The sequence below is a fragment of the Acanthochromis polyacanthus genome, chromosome 10 (assembly GCF_021347895.1).
Source record: "Acanthochromis polyacanthus isolate Apoly-LR-REF ecotype Palm Island chromosome 10, KAUST_Apoly_ChrSc, whole genome shotgun sequence".
In the NCBI taxonomy this organism is placed as follows: domain Eukaryota; kingdom Metazoa; phylum Chordata; class Actinopteri; family Pomacentridae; genus Acanthochromis; species Acanthochromis polyacanthus.
The window spans coordinates 4,528,600-4,546,544 of record NC_067122.1 but is presented as its reverse complement, the minus strand read 5'-3'; the positions used below and the strand labels follow the sequence as shown (position 1 = coordinate 4,546,544).

The following is a 17,945-nucleotide window of genomic DNA, read 5'->3' as shown; positions in this document are numbered from 1 at the left end:
TTTATTTGCAATTTTTAATACTTTTTCTTCAATGATTACACAGATCCTTGAGTCGAGTAACAGAAAGCTTAAGATCCAACTCCAACAACCTTGACAATGTTCAAAAACAGGTAAAGAGATTTTTGTTCAGAAAACCTTTAATCGTTAATAGAATTAGTAGTATGACATATTTCAATAAATATTTAGATATATACAGATACAGCAGAAACGGTACATTCTTTTTTTTCTCTTCAAATTGCTTCACATTTTTTGTACAAGCCAAAATATCTGCCATTGTATTTATATTCATGCAAAATATTGTTTCTCAGATTAATGAAAAATAAAAAGGATTTGCTGAACTTTTCTTGTAGTATTTTTTTTCATCCTGCTTTGATGTGCACTCTCAGATTATAAGCGTCGCAATGAGCATCGTAAGTTCTGCAAATTAAACAGGTGCACTTTGTGCCAATACACAATAGAAGCAAGTAAAAGCAAAATTAAGGCCATTCCAACTTGTGCAAAGAAAATAAATAAATCAAGAATCAGAATAATAATAATAATAAATAACAATGTTTCCTTTAGTTCACAGCAATTCAGGAGTCACTGTATTTTTCCTTCTCCCTCAGGGCGTCGGATTGTACAATACATACAATAAAATACAAGGGAATCAAACAAAACCCCCAAAAAACCAAGAGAATCATTAATCATCAACAAATCAAACCATGCTACTTTAAAATCCAGTTCAGAACCTAAGGATTTAGAAACTTCCAAAAACGCATCCCTCTTGTTCGGTGTTCAGTCCGTTTGCATCGCATCGCACCGTAATGCAATATAAACCCAGTATCTATCTCATGTTATGAAGCCCTCCCTTCCCCAGACCCACAGAGTAGAACAATGATTAATACAATGATGTGAGGCCAATGACGGAGCTCTAACATGGCTATGATACACACAACACCCACGCCTGAGGACAGGGGTCATGAATCATGGAAATCATGGTGGTTGAATAAATGCATGATATGCTTGTAGGTTCTCGTTTTCTTAGTTGCATATTCAACCCCCATATGGCACGAGAAGATATGTATGTACGCTCGAGGAAACGGACGACTGCTTTTGGCAAATAGGCTCGTTGCGGAAGTTTATGGCACGCGAGGTAAAAAAAAAAACTGAGTCATCCTAATTAGACTGAGCCTGCTGAGGAGGTTTCCCCACTCGGGTTTCGGCCGTGATCAGAGAGGAGGCAAATGGAGACAGTCAGAGCTGGTTTACATCATTTATGTCACTCCGACATCTCACAGGATCTTTAGATGGCACTGTTTGTCATTTGCAATTCCATGGTTAACTCAGTGTCCGCTCATTATTTAGTCAGGAGACATTTTAATCACACGTTTGCAATGAAATTGATGGAGACTGCTTCACAAGCTGCCCTTTGGTTCAAAAAGGTTGGGTTTTATGATGCTCTCAAACCCTAAGAGGTACTTTTTTCACAAAGACTCTAGAAGAATCACAAGTCCTTCAATCATTTAGTTTTTTCCTAACACCATCATTCCTTTGTTAATAAATGACTAATTTACCACAAACACCTTTCTTTTCTCTAATGAGCTAAGTCATAACATCAACCCTCCAGTTTGTCCTCATTGAAGAGGAATGAATTAAATGCCCCCACTTTGAAGGGTTTCATGTTAGCTTTCTACTGTTTGGTCACAGGATCTCTAGATGGCACTGTTAGTCATTTGTAATTCCACAGTTATCTCAGTCTCTGCTCATTATTTAGTCAGGAGCCTTTTTGATCAGGCGTTTGCAATGAAATTGACGGAGACTGCTTCACAAGCTGCCCTTTGGTACAAAAAGGTTGGGCTTTACGATGCTCTAAAACCCTAAGAGGTACATTTTTTTCAACAAAGACTGTACGAGAAGCTTCTTTGTGGGGTTGACGTGTTACATACTGTAAATATAACGGCCTGGTCTTTAGCAAAGCATGGAAAGAAATTAGACTGAAAGTGTTAAAGCATAATCTCTGAGCTGGTTTTTGGGACAACTGAAGATCAGGGAGAGTTGCATCAAAGAAAGACTGTAGTTTAATCCAACAAAGAAATGCCAAATGGATGGGAAATTACCATCATCCAATCATCTTCTTCAACCACGTGGTCTAATTACGGTGGCAAAAAGAAGAGCAGAGCTGCTCAGACATCCCTCCAGCTTGGCTCCTGGGAAAACCCCCAGGCCAGCCGGGAGATATCATCTCCATGGCGAGTCCTGAGCAGACTTCCTTCCAGAGAGGACACCGGATTAGGAGCCTCGTGCAGATCATGCAGATGCAGGTCGACCAGTAAAGAGAGCTTTGCCTCACGGCTACACTGGCAGCCCATTGCCATCCAATCCAGCTTCTGTCAGGCAAGCTAAACATCACGTCTGTTTGTTTCCAGCTAAGCATGATGTCCGATTTACTCACAGTTTGCTACATTGGAGCTACTTATGTGATCAAAACAGTCAATATTACCACTAAGCTCATTTTAGCATTACCTTTTTGCAAAAACAAGAGGATTTCTGGTTCAGCTAAATAGCATTTTGCTAACTTCTGCGCTGATTTCTCTCATGTTTTGCTACATTGAAGTGTAAGAGTTGAGTTCTGGGAAGAATCTCTTGGAAAATAAAACATCTTACTTTGCTAGTTTTTGCTTCATCCTTGTTTCACATTCTAAATGCCACCTGCAAACTTCAGCTGTCATTAAAAGACAGGGGAAAAATAAGCATCCTAGGTGATCATGGCCTTGAAGAGATTCACGTCACTGTATTTGGGGATGATTCGCTGAATGAAATGCATAGTTTTTGGGGCAAAATCGTATTTTATGGCGCTTCCACTTGTCCAAACACGCTGGAATGTGAACAGAAGAACATATGTTTGTGGCATAGCCCTTCGAATCAGTCTTTCACACTCCGAAATAAAGTAAAGTCACGAAAGGTAATTTTTAGTTCACGATCGATGGACTAAAACAATATACACACATGTTGACACACACTAAGAATGATCATCTTCTCAACCAAACAAAAAAAGTCTGAGTGTTTCAAAAACGCATACGGACTAAATGTGTTTTACCTGTAGGTAGAAAGGGTTGAGGAATACAAGGATGTAGAGGGAGATTGCACAAATTTTCCATACGAAAAGATTTCGTACATATTATAACATTTGTATTTAAGAAATGATTCTGACAAAACCAAAACTGCATCTGGCAGTTTAGTGAACACAAGTGAATGTGACGTTACATCCTCAGCAGCAAAAGGCAACCACGTCAAACACGACAAAAAAACAAAACAAAAAAAAAACATCTTTGATTTTGCTTCAAAACCCAGTTGGGAAAATGTAGTGAAATGTTTTTTTCATGATTTATGTTTAACATACATTGAACCATGTTTCTCCTCTTTGTTCTTGCTCAAAATAAAATGATGGTTCACTGATCACTCTATATTAAAGAAATTATAATCATAATTTGGGAAACGTGTTCTTTTCTGAGAGTTAGAGAGCCAAAAACAGAAGGTCATTAGCTTAGCTTAGCATAAACACGCGTTGTACCAACCCAAAACTCAACCATTAGCACTAATTTACATGCTATTTCCATTTTCTTTAGTCAGTGCACAAGCTAAAACTACAAACACATATTCACACTTTTCTTGACCAGTAATGCTAAGCTAGGCTAATCACCTCCCATTGTAGCTCTGTACCCAATGCATTAAAGTGATCTTTTCAAGTTTCTTTGAGGAGGAATTAACCACAATATTGAACTCTGTGATCTGGAAACTTTTCAAATGAACAGGGGCACCAATACCAACAGCATAGTTAATCTTAAATTTTACTTTTTCTTCACAACAAAACTGGAAATTTGGAAATTTCTCTCGTTTGTGAAGTAAACAAGCACTTTGGGATGGGCTAATTGATCACTCTATATTAAAAAAATAATATTCATGATTTCCTAAACTTTTGTTCTGAGAGTTAGAGAGCCGAAATCAGAAGGTCATTAGCTTAGCTTAGCATAAAGACACATTGTCCCAACCCAAAACTCAACCATTAGCACTACTCCCCTTTGTTTAGCCAGTGCTCAAACTAAAATACAAACACATATTCACACTTGTATTGGCCAGTAATGCTAAGCTAGGCTAATCACCTCCCAGTTCTCACTCTGTGATGCTAATCTTTTCAAATTTCTTTTGAACTCTGTGACGCTGTAAACCTTTCGAATGAACGGGGGCGCCAATAACAACACAAGAAATCTTAAATTGTATTTTTTCTTCGCTACATATCGTAATCTCTCTGTAAATTCCTATCATCTGTGAAATAAAGAAGCACTTTGGGATTTTCTGAGTTAGCAGACAAGAGGAGATGACGTAGGAAAAACATGAAACAACCATTAAAAGAAAAACACTTGCATCCGGCTGGATTTGCCTCCTTCCTCTCCACTTTCTGTCTGGCTCAGTTTGGTTCAATCTGCGTCCTGCAGATTTCTACTAAAATACTCTCTTTTTAATTTTTTTTCCATACATGCAGTGGGCAAAAGTGCCTGGGCAGATTTATCATCTCTGCTTTTACAGATAAGCATGAAAAGCATGAAAAAGTGGCCTGTTTGAGATGGAGGAGCAAAGAAAAACTCATAATTGCATATACTGCTCGTTGCATAGAGAAGCCTGGCATACAAAAAAATAAAATCTGCTTAATTAGGAGTCAAATACTGAATGATCAACATGGCTACGACCAAATGAATCCTGCTGGTCTGCGGGCGGCGATGTCGCTCCATGAAGTTCGCAGCTACGACATGTGAGTGAGATGGAGACACAGTTAATTAAGGTACAGCAGGTGTTTTGATCATTTACAACACTTGTCCTCTCAGCTGGAGCTTTGTTTCGGGGATGGGTGGGCTGCTGGGTGTCACATTAAGGCGGGGCCAAAGCAAGGAAGCACAATAAGATGTAAACATGTCGATGTTTCAGTGTCAGTCCAACACAACGGGGGAAAGCAACAAACGAGGATCTGCCTATCACTCTGTCCGGCTCTTTCTCCAGTCGATAAATAATAACAATAAATTAAAAAAACATATTCAGAAGAAGCACGTGAGGAGACGCCGTTGACTGACATTAAACCGCCCCCCTCCCTTCCTCTGGACGAAAAGCTCGGAGCTGCAGAGCGCCGCACGGCCACAAGCGACGAGTTCGGTTGGCACGTAAGTCGATCGAAACAAGAAAACAACAAATGCGACATGAAATAAATCGAGGACAGGTAGAGGAGCACAGATAAATGAGATATTCTGTCTCATGATCTTCAGCACTGTTTGTCCAGTGTTGTTGTTGTTTTGTTTTGTTTTTTAATTCATTTTTTTTTTTGTTTTCTTTTTTTTTGTCCAGTTGAGTGATTGACAGCAACAGGTGTCTCTGCAGTTCAAGGTTTCGTGGTGTCGGCAGCGGGAGGAAGGGAAAGCTTTGACGAGTGCTTGCAATACACGTTTGAAGCAAATCTAGATATATAGAATGCGTGATCCTTGCATCGCTTTATTCCATGGAAGCACTGATCCACCTTCCTTCCTTCCTCATTTTTTTGGTGAAAAAAATCCCTCGTTTCCAGATGCCCACCTTTGGAAAGTTCACATCCCCCCCCTCCCCAATTCTGATAGATATATGAGTATATTACACTGCTGTATGCCTCTTGCACCTCCCCCACCCCGTCCCAACATCACTTTTTCATATAGAATTATATATCTGTCTCCACACAAAAACTAAAATCAAATACAAGATCTTTTACAAGACGCTCTCGTCGTCTTCTGTTGCTCCAGTCCGTCCACTCCCACAACAGTTTGTCGGGCACGCCTGCAAAAAGTCTGTGTTTTACTTTTTCATTTATCATCTTTTCTTTAATATATTGCCACATTCATATATCATGCATTTTACTGCATTGCTATTGCACTGGTCCGGATTATTCAGGAGGTGTGAAGAGACGGGAAGAGGGAGCGGGATTCGGGGCGGGAAAGAAGAATAAAGGGAAAACAAAGCGATGAATATCTTAAATAATATCTAGTAGGGCTCAGGTTGACCGCCACGGAAAGCGACTTGTCCTCGACCGAAAGAGGAAGAGGGTGAAGAAAGAAGATGAGGGCAGGAGGCATGGTGGACAAAAAGGGCCAATGATATCTCCAATTGAAGTCATCTCTCTCCGTTTTCTTTCTCTGCGTTCTCCTCTTCGCACCGTTCTTGCCCTCCTCCTCCTCCTCCTCCTCCGTCTCTACTGCTTGTGGATGTCCTCGCTGCGGATGATCTTGTACGTGATCCAGTAGAAAATGTTAAAAATGAGGAAGACGAGCGGGAAGGCCACGCGGGACACCGTGTCGATGCGCTTGGCCCGACTGATGAACAGCTTCTTCATCTCCTCGATGCTCTTCTCGGGCGCGGCCGAGGCCGGGGCGTTGTTGTTGTTGCCCTTGATGGCCATGCCGTCCTTGGCCTGCAGGCAGGTGGGGCCCATGCCGTAGCCGGGGAAGCTGAAACGCCCCTCGCCCGTCTCATCCTCCTGCAACACAGGCCAAGACTCAGGCTGTTAGGAACCAGAGAAAGACGTTACTGTTGGAGGTGTGTGCATGTTTGCAGATGTCTGTGTGTGTGTGAATGTAGACACATCAATCAGCCACAGCATTAAAACCACCTGCACCTGGATCATTGGTACACAAACATGGGACCTCTATGGACGTCCTGTTGTGTCCTACTGGATGGGGCCTTCATGGATCGGGCTTGTACCAGTAAAAACTGTGTTGGCCCAAAAATGTCATCTACTCCAGATTCAACCCACCCAAGCATGGAGGTTTTTGATCTAGATCTGGTCTAAAGTGGTCCAGATGCAAAAAAAAAAAATGCACTAAAATCTCCACCTTTTTACATTTCAACACAGAAAATAATTGTTTCCCACACCAAAAATGATGTCTTATAGAGCTTTTAAACTTTGTATGACAATCTATTCAAGATTTGACCCACCTAAGCTCATTGACTTTCGATCGGGATCTGGTCTAAAGTGGTCCAGATGCAAAAATAGCACTTAAATCTCCATGTTTTTATATTGCTACACAGAAAATGATAGTTTTCCATATCAAAATTATGTTTCTGAAGAGTTTATAGCCTTTGTAAGACAATCTGTTCAAGATTTGACCCTTCCAAGCATTAAGGTTTTGATTCTGAGCCTGGTCTAAAGTGGTCCAGATGCAAAAAAGCACTAAAATCTCCATGCTTTTTTCATTTCTACACAGAAAATAATGGTTTTCCATTTCAAAAATTATGTTTCAAAGAGTCTTTAGCCTTTGTAAGACAATCTATTCAAGATTTGGCCCACCTAAGCTCACTGGTTTTGCATATGGACCTGGTTCGATGTGGTCCGAATGAAAAAAAGACATTGAAACCTCCAATATTTATATATATTTCATTTGCATTTTGAAAAATAGAATAACAAATCAGAAACCGTAGGTTAAAACGTCTTTCATCTCCAGTCCCACGTCTAGTTCATTCACTTTTACCTGTCAGTGGTTTTAATATCGTGGATGATCGGTGCATATTTAGTGCTCTAGGGGTCATTTCATATAAAAATCTGAAAAAAATCCCCTCTGACTGTCTCACAATTAGCTGATTTTGTAAGTACAACTTTAAAATATTTAATAAAATCGTGCAACATTTTGATCTCATTTCTAGATACATTTTGATGCCAGACTCAACTTCTAGCCACGATTCCTCCAACGGATTTTGATTAGGTTTAGTTTGTTTTTAGCCCTGTGAAAGTTTATATATCTATTCCCTGTATTTATGAAGTCATGAGGACTCAAAAGTGAATTAAAAATCACAAAATGTACATCTACCCAAGGCATTCATAGTATTAAGGCCAAATATTGCACAACTTCATTAAACTTATTAAGAAATTAATTGATTCTGAGGGGCTCAGGTGGGAAACACTGATTGATTTTTGCATGGAATGACCCATAGGTGTGTTTGTTTGTGTGTGAGGTCAGTACAGTTTCAGTTCAGACAGATTTAGACATTACAAACCAAAAATAGAGATGACATGAAGTGAAAATAACAATTCAGTTACTATACTTAAGCACAGTTTTGGGGGTACTTGTGGGTTACTATGTTCTACAACATGCAGCTATACTAACATCAAGACCTTTACTGTCGCTGTTCAGGCAGAAAGCACAGTTTTCCAGTGGTCATTTGTGGTTAATCGATTGTTTTTTGGATGAATGTCAATTCATGGCAGTAATAGATGACAACTCTGCTTTGCTTTGATGCTCCTTCCTTCGTCTACCTGCAGTTCAACAAACGGACATAAATACGTTCCCTAAAGTCCTTATCTGACCTTGCAGAGGTTGTTTTGCGGAGGAGCACCGTGCAGATATGAGGAGAACATGCAAATTCCTCACAATAGATGCTGGATTCATAAATTATGAGCTCATTATCGATCGCACTGCATTCAGCGCCGAGGCCTAAGCCGATATCTCCCCTTTGTTAAAAGTTGTCAATACAAACTGAGGCTGGACACCGGCTGGGTTTATCTCCCCCGTCAAGGGGAGCGAGGGGGTGAGCCGGGGTGCCTGAATGGATTGGACTGATTGACATGCGCTGTGCTCAAGGTTATGGCGTGTGCGCGGTGTTTGCACCCGAGCACGGTGAGATATTGAAAATCCTATCTGCGCCGTCACCCTGCCTTTTCATTACAGGAGACACAATGACTTCCTTATCTGGTTCAGAGACTCCAACACAAACATTGACATGGGCCGAGAGACACTGAGGGTGTGTGTGTGTGTGTGAGGAAACTAAACTAGGAAAATAACAAAGTGCCCTTCAAAGTTAAAACAACACCCGTGAAATCAAAAATTGAGCAGACAAAAAAAGCCCCGCGATGATTAGCAGTCCTCTTTGTTTGGACTGGGAAAATTTTGATGAAAAAGGCGCAGTTGAAAATCCACGCACGAGTTGTGTTCCCTCTGGAGCCGCTGTGGGAGGCTGTGTGGCAGCCAATCAGCGGGGAATCTTTCCAGAGCATTTCAGCTAAAGAAGAAGAAGAAAAAAGAGCATTTTGTGATCAGAAAACAAGCAGCCTAACTCAGGAGAAACTGTTGGCAGCAGGGGAACTTTAGTGACGCAAAACCTCTGCAGCGACAACAAATCAACTCGCCTGTAAAAAATAAAAAATAAAAGAGCCAGTCCAAGTCTTCTGTTGGACCTGCCTCTAGTTCCCAGCAGTGGGTGAAAATAAATAGCCAATGAGCCAAGATTTGCAAATATCCGTCAATAAAAAGCATAAAAAATGATAAAGACGCCCTTAAAAACCAGATCAAATAAAGCATGAGCAGCCACACCAGAGACACTTCTCACCTGTGTGTGTGTTTGCTTGTGTATGCTAGCATGTGTAGCATTCGAATGCATGTGTGTGTGCATGTGTGCCAATGTGTGTATCTATGGATTTGTGCATATAGTTGTGTGTGTGTGTGTGTGTGTTGGACCACCGGGTAGCGATCCATTTTTAGCGCCTCATGTCCCCGTTCTGTCCTTGCATCCACACCAAGCCATCTATTACTGTTAATACACGAACACACACACACAAACACACACACACCCTGGGTGTCTACACATTAGCCGCGATGCTAGCCGACCTCTGCCCGTCCTTGAGTGACGCCGCTAAACTATTACAGATGCTCTGCTTTATTCTCCCTGCCATGTGATTAATGTGGAGGGCGGAGGGACGTGAGGAGGAGGCGCAATGAGGAGAGCGGCGGAGGGAGGAAGAGGAGGAGGCGTGAGGAGGAAGAGAAAGAAAGAAAGAAAGAAAGAAAGGGAGGAGGAGAACAATAAGGGAGCTCTGCAGACTGAAGATAGGGCAAAAACAGAAGTGTTTTAATGTCAGAAGACCCCCTGATGGAAGCTACGCCCGAAGATGGCCCAGGTGATTCATTACCATTATGACTAATTACAAAAATCCCCTCCATTAACACAGGAAGGATCGGGCCTCAGATGCATATATGGACGGATGTAAAGATGGAGAGAAAGGCGGAGGAGGTAAACTGTTGGAGGAATGAAGCTTTGCCCTTTGGGTTCGACAAGGGAGGCAATTTATAGCCCCGCTTTGGGATACAGCTCACCTTCCCGTCTTTTCTTTCAACGCCGCCGCTTTTACACTCTTTCTCCTTGAAGGCCGTTAAATAAAAACACGTGAACCTCATCAACACATGAACACGCGTCCTTATATGATTGTAATCAAACCCCAAAGATGAAATACATAATCTTCTTATAAACCGCTATAAAGTGCAAAATAACTAAAATTACCCACAAACGTCTGAATATTAATGGAAAATCTCTCCCATTTTGTACAAATTGAAATGAATGTAAAATTATTGCAGCACAATGCACTAAAGACAGACTAAGAATTCTTGCCTCAGGGGGAATAGTTTACTACAAAGAAAGGAATTAGATGTAAAACTGTACAAATAAAGATCCTGCAGAGATAGAAGGTCTATGGGGGAAATAATAGCAAACGGATAATAAAGAGTCAGAGACAGAAAAATAGCTAATGTCTAACTGTGTCTGTTTAAAGCCAGAACAGCAAAAATGTCCCGTCTCGGACTATAAAACATATTTGTAGATACTTTTAATTGAGGGGTTGAGCAGCCTCAGGCCTACAAGATTAACACTGGTGGGCTTTTACTTGAACACTTTGCCAGTTTTCGTACGAGTCTATCACCATTTTCTCTCTTTTGTAAACATAATCTTTTTAATATCATCCAAAATACTTCAATAAGATCTTTTAAGAACAATATTCAGTTGATTTTTGGCACGTTTTGTCTTCCTAGCAACCCTTATCTATGGTGTTATCGGCTTTTTGGACGATGCAATCCACTGAGACCCATAGAGCTCTAATTACACCGAGTTTAAAACCACTGTCAGCTCAAGTAAATAACATTGATGTTCTCATGGAAACGGGATATTCTGCTGGGAAATCTTGGGTCCTGCATTCACATGGATGTCTCTTTGATACAACCCTTCATGGGGACTGATGGCAGCGTTCTCTCCCAGCAAGACAACAAATCCACTAACTGAACAAAATCCTCGCTTTTTTAACGGTGTGCTTGTAGACAGACTCCGAGGGCCTGCAGTTTGAAAAATATTCATAGTATGGAGGTAGAGTTTAACCATAGACTGTATAAATAGTGGACGTAGCATCTGGCTCCAGAATTGAAGCCCACCCGGAAGTGTCAAAAACTTGCAATATCCCGCCGTCCACTAGGGTTGGCTCCAAAAAGCTTTTTCTCCATAGACCCCAATGCATTTTTGGAAAAAATAAAATTTGATAGACTGATTTTCTACAGCTCAGGATTTTTTTCCCGTTAGTTTTCATGGTCAAAATGAGAGATCAGGTGGCCGATCTTAAAATAAATCAATACTGAATTTTAAATAAATCGTTAAAGTTGGCGGAGCCAGGGGGCGTGGCTATACTTGATAGACAGCAACAGAAGCCTCTGCGGTAAAATGTGGGCGGGATAAGAGAGTCCTCAGCCAATCCTGCCCCTAGTTGCTCTCCGGTCCAGTCTGTTTGATGACGCTTTTTACGTCACAACAGCGACCAGGAAGTAGCAAAATCCGGTCTTCATTTTCTCGGCGTTGAAACCAACGGGTGACGTCACGGTTAGTTTACGCCTGAGTTTAACACGCCTGAAATATACTGAAGTTATTGCACTATAGAAGTCAGCTGATTGTGAAGAGGTAGAATAGAAGGATTTGTTTGGAACGATCCCTTTTGTGTCCTCAAAGTGTGTTTTTCACTCACATATAACTATCGTAATACCATTTATCATTTTTGTCAAATGTTTTTTGTACAATAACTTCATCCTACATGCTGATATGACCCTTGAAAACTTAACCATTTATCTCTGGTGACTTTTCAGAAAACAGACAACCCATCCAGGGTACCGATACTGGCTTCTATGACTCTATGTCACGCACGTTAACCTGATCCTGTTTTGCTATTGAAACTGTGGTATATTCCATGAAATTGAGGCCCAAAGTTGGATATAGAAACAAGACTTTGGCACCTGGAGTGGATATTAAAAAAAAAAGATTTGCAATATTTCACAGAATAACCCTTTAAAATGGCAAGTACAACTTATTTTTTGATGCTGTGGCTGTAGACAGACTTGAAAAATACTCACAGCACGAAGGTAGAATTTAACACGGCTTCCTGAAATATACTGAAGTTATCTCACAATAGAAGTCAGCTGATAATGAGGAACTAGAATGGAAGGATTTATTTGAGTTCATGTGAAATTAGCTTTTTTGTGTCCTTGAAGTGTGTTTTTCTTTCACATATTGCAATCATACTACCATTAGTCACTAATGTCAAACGTTTTTGCACAATAACTTCATCTGAAATGCTGATACGATGCTTGGGATCTTAACACACTTTAAAAATTGCTTCTTTTTCTGGTGCCTTATCAGAAAACAGATAGCACATCCAGGGTACTGATGCTTGCTCCTATGACTCTGTCACACACATTAACTTGGCGCATTTTGCTATTGAAACTATATTCCATGAAATTGAGGCTCAAAGTTGGATACAGAAAGAAGATTTTGGCACCTGCGATATTTCACGGAATAACCCTTTTAAGTGACAACGGCTGCCCATTTCTAGCCTCTCTGTTTCAATCATGACTCTGCCTATGTCATGCAAATATCTGCGTTATATAACAAGAAGAAAATGGATCAGAGAGAAGAAAAAATGAAGGAAAGGGAGACAGGAAAGAAAGATCTAGCAAGGAATGAAGAGAAACAAAGAGACAGAAAATGTAGAGGTTGAAGCGATGGAGGAAGAAACAAGATGGAGGAGAGAGAAGAGAGTGGAAAAAGGAAGGGAGAGAGAGAGCAAGAGGACCTCTTAGCTCGCTCATCCATCACGCTTTCATCTCACGATTGAAGCATTTATATCTCTGCCTCTGCTGATGTGATTAATCGAGCAGATTAGCAGGAAGCAGAGAGCGGACTGCGTCAGGCCCGCTCGTCTCCGCCGTCTCCTCTGCAAATATTACCCTTGGATACTTGTTTTAGAGACCTGCATTTACATAAAACACGATTCGGAAAGGTGTCAGCCCCAACTAACGCCGGCATCAGTCTCTCCTGAAAGAGGCTGGAGGAGGAATTCCTTGGCTTTCGTTCCGCTTTATGATTTCCCCCCAGAAGCAATTCCAGCCGAGCGGCGGGGAAGGAAATATATTATAAATTTGCCTTTGCCGATCCATTTTCTGGTGGATTCATCTCAAACCGTCCTCCACCCTCCTCTCCCCGTCTCCCCTCTGCCTCTCGCCTCGGTTAAGGCCATTTGAAGCTTTTTAGTATGTTTCAGTATCAATATGTTAGCGGTGAGTGGGTTCTGCTTCGCTGAGGGGAATGTCTGAGTAATGTGAGGTTTTTTTGGGGCCTAGAGTTTTACCTATGCAGATGTTTGAAGATGATGTTCTGGCGTTTGTTTTAAAGGATATCCAGCTGCGATGGGCTTCACAACTGAGAATGTGTGTGGGATCCACTGACCACTTGTGAATCCACATCTTAGATTTGATTTTAGGTGTGTTCCAGGATTTATATTAACGTACCAGAAAGATATTTAGCGCATCCCAATACATAGCATGTCATACGATCCAGGCCAAAAGTTTGGAAGCCAGGTCAAACTTGTACCGAAAAAGATCAAAGTTTCATTGGTGTACTTTGTAGCAAAATAAACATGATTATTATATTAAGAGTCACTCATCAGAATAGCTTTTCTTTACTAAAATAACCAAGTATTTGTATCTGGACTCTTGTTTCTTTACTCAGCTGTTTCTTTCTGTGGTAGAGATATGGACACAGTTGAGATTTACACTAAAGTGAATAATTCAAACTGTGATTTTTTTTTTTTAAACTTTTGCACTGAAGTTGTGACTCTTGTAAACCTTCTCAACCCTAAAATTAAACCCTTCTTCTCTTTTGTTAACATTTATTCAGTAACCGTCTGGTAATGTATACCTGAAGGTAAACTGAGGAAAAAATTGTGAACAGAAACTTGAAGTTGCTCCCAGACTTCTGGCCTTCAGTGTATGATGTATAGCAAAGGTATCAGGTTTTCCTGCTATCTCCAATTAGATTTTTTTTTTAGTTTCCTGGTCCACAATCCTCTGCGAAGGACAGACAAGCTTAAATATGACAGTTCATTTTGCATTACAGACAATGATGGTCAGTGTTAAGGTGGAATACTGTGTGATATGAGTATTATGTCCCAATTCTATGTGTACTGAATCAAACTGTATGTTGTGAGGGCAGCTGTAGTGTGGACTTTAGTCACTTCTTGTCGTGCACAAGCTTTAGAGCTTCGCATGGCAGGAGCACGTTTTCTCTTATCCACATGAAAAATATTGCAAACACATGAGTTTTAAATTCATGGTTGCTTGTGTCCCTAGCTTCCTTCAGGACAATTCATACAAACATGCAACCTGCAATGACAAGACAAAACTGGTGGCTACTTCTATGTAGTGTCTTCTGAAGAACATAGTTCCCCTTTTAAAATGCGTCCTAAATAAACAAATCAAATTTCAGAGTCCTCAAAGAGGTTTTGGGTGCATTTGTGTATCACAAGGATTGAGCTGTGCATTAAAAACTGTCCTCTGTTTGCCTTCTTCTCTGGCGTGAAAGCCAGTTACAGGTACAGTGCAACAAAGGGAAACTCACACACAGAACACGAAAAGGAGCTCAGGCTGGATTTTAAACACTTATGATACCTTGCAGGGCTCTACTGAGAGTAAAAAAATGCAAACTTTTCAGTCCATGTTTTCTCAGCGCAGCTCGGTAAGTCACTTTATGTGCTGATTAATGTACAGATGCACCCGGTCCAATGATTGAGATCACACCAGACATATTAGGGTTATGTCATTCCATAGCATTAATACATTCACCCTATACAAAGAGAAATATCAGCTGTTGTTCGAGAAAGACGATAAACTTCAACCACAGAGAAGAATTTGTATCTCATTGTTCATTGGAACCACTAGGGTGTAGCTTATCCTTGCTAGAGGAGTTCACATTTTACTCCTGTTCTGTGGACGAGTCCTGCTTTGCTGCTCAAATTACCACCTGAAAATGTGGCCTAGATGATCAACTTCAAGTGTTTTCAGCAGAGATGTGTGTTTCTGTATGTGTGCAATTAAAAAAATGTGCAACATGAGGCATTATATCATTCCATAGCATTAGTAAATGCACCCAATATATTATATAAATATATATAAATGTTAGCTGATGCAACCTTTTAGTATTGAAAGACAATAAAACCCCAGCACAGAGAAGAGGTTATATCTAATTCCACATTTAAACCACTCAGGTGTGGCTTAACCATGCCAGTAGAGGAGTTCACACTGGCCTAAATGATGAAACTTTGAGTATTTTTAGTAGACATGTGTGTTTCTGCATGTATGCAATTCAAAAATCTGCAAAAAAAGCATAAAGTGCAAGAATGTAAAGGTTATTTTGTTCATGCTGGACTTGCCTCAGTGCAAATTGAGGCTTGTGAGGTGAGTCACCAGACATGTGGGTTCCTGTGCAGGAGCACCCAGGCAGCGATCCAGGGTTTGATTAGACACACATGAAGCCAGCTGGCAAACAGACCTGATCCTTCCACTGCTCTGACACGTTCTCACACACTAATATTCACTGTGTACATAAAGATATCTGCTGCTGGTACAGCAAGACAATCAAAAAAGACTCACACACAACATTTAAGCCACTAGAGTGCAGCTTATCCACCCACACCGAAGTCTGTGCACCTGTTTTTCTTTCTGTCTGCAACAAGGAAGGACATCTACTCCGTCATTTTGTCCTTTGACTTCCTGCCAGGTAGCAGACACGGGAATATACCGTGTTGTGCCTGCAGATATCGGATGGTTTTGTATAATAATGTACATCATTAAAGGCTGCTGGTGGTGGGTGAGAGTGAGACTTTCTTCTGCCGTTATTGGACAGCCACCCACGGATGTTTACACAGCGGCTGTAATTAGAGACATTCTCCCACACGGCGCCCACATCGGCAAACTTAATCATGTTAGTAACGGTTGCCATAGCGGCGGGTCACAACGTGTTTTATTATGTATGTATAATGACACGGAAGTTAGCCAAATGTGTGGAATTAAAGTATTTCTTCAAGATAAACACAGTGCAAAGTGCATTAGTCAGTGACACAACTAGATAGGCTAATTATTCTAATTTATACATCATTAAGAAAGCATATATGATGTTCTTTTGAGTTAAAAGGTGAATGTGTTAGGGTGAAATGGTGCATAAACATGCTGTTAAGTTCCAAAGAAACAACAAGCTGCTAATGCAGAACACAGTAAGTCAGTTGGAAGTGACTTAACAACACAGTTTGTTAGTCCTTGAGTAAAGTATACCAAGCTGTCTGTATTTATTTAGCTATTAGGAGTGGAAATCAGAAAGGGAATAAACAAAAAAGGTGCCACATTGGGTCAATACCATCACTTGTGCAATGCTCAGTTCTGTTCTTTTGTTATATGCTGCCACGTTTATTTGCAAATATTTCAATTTAGGTCTTTCACTCCACTATTTAGCCATCTTTTGTTCTCATTTTATGTCCTTAACTCGCTTGTCTTGTATGTTTTAAAGGGAGAAAGTCATCTAGAATTTCTTTTACACCGTGTATAATGACAGTAAAGCTTTCTTATCTTATCCTTACTAATTATATTGACCAGTATTGTTATTAAGAGGCAACGAGTTTGGCATAAAACTATCCAACATAGGAGCAATCAGCGCTGAGCATCACTCTCACAGCAGACAGGAGTTGGAGGTATGATTTTAAAGAAAGTTGTAAGCGTTGGCATCTCACAGTTGAGGAGAAATATCCACATTATCATTCAAAAGTTTGGGCTCATCCAGACAATTTCATGTTTTCCATAAAAACTCACACTTGTGCATAACTGCACAAGGGTTTTCTAATCATCAATGAGCCTTTCAGCACCATTAGCTAACACAATGTAGCATTAGAACACAGGAGTGATGGTTGATGGGAATGTTCCTCTGTACCCCTATGGAGATATTCCATGAAAAATTTCCAGCTAGAACAGTCATTTAGCACATTAACAATATCTACACTGCATGCCTGGCTTATTTAATGTTATCATCATTGAAAAAACTGATTTTCTTTCAAAAAAAGGACATTTCTAAGTGACTCCAACCATTTGAATGCTAGTGTAGATGTCACAGTTGCGTCTAACACTAAATTAGGAAGATCAAGACTTTTCTGATCATGGTTTCTACAAATGCGTCTACGACTCCATCCAGCCACCCATCCCTGCTTTTCTGGCTCTCCTCCGGTTGTTTCCTCTGACGTCCCTGCTCGCGTTAAAGCGTGCTGCGTTAATGTCTCTTGCTCATCAAGCCGCTGACCTGGAATGATTATCCACACGATCTGCCGCTCTGTTCTTTTCTCTCCCCTCTTTTCTCCTTCCTCTTCCGCCATTTGATCTGAATGCCACTCGCAGGAAGTCACGACACTTTTGGCTTCATGCGTTAAATCTGACGTTTAATTTTTAATGCCAGCCAGGGTTCACATGGGCTTAACGTGCGGTTAAATTTAACCTTTCAACGCCGGATGGACATCATGAAAACGTGGACTTTCTCCACCACGGCAGAAACACCCAAACTGTGATTGTGTTCACATGCACACCAGCATCCCAGCAGCTTACACCGAAGCATATTCCTGTGTACATGATGATGATTGCTGTTAGTTTAATTCAAACAACAGTAGCAGCGGATGAAGATCAGGTCATGATAAGACGTATAGATGCAACAGTATCTTTCCGAATACTTGCATTTCTGAAACTAGGGTGAGAGATTATCCAGATTTCTGACTTTAGGATGCAGCATTTGGA

General features: G+C 40.7%; 1 protein-coding gene across 4 annotated transcripts in view; it reads right to left on the bottom strand.

The window, feature by feature from the left end:
- glra1 (glycine receptor, alpha 1) overlaps positions 1-17,945 on the bottom strand; it is a 161,800-nt gene continuing 143,855 nt past the window's right edge. For 2 of the 4 annotated variants that reach the window (XM_051954487.1, XM_051954485.1), the window contains one exon: positions 1-6,550. In XM_051954487.1, the coding sequence (XP_051810447.1) occupies positions 6,242-6,550 (309 nt within the window). In that variant the 3' untranslated portion in view covers positions 1-6,241. The remainder of the gene's footprint in view (positions 6,551-17,945) is intronic. The other 2 variants (XM_051954488.1, XM_051954486.1) reach the window with 1 other exon arrangement.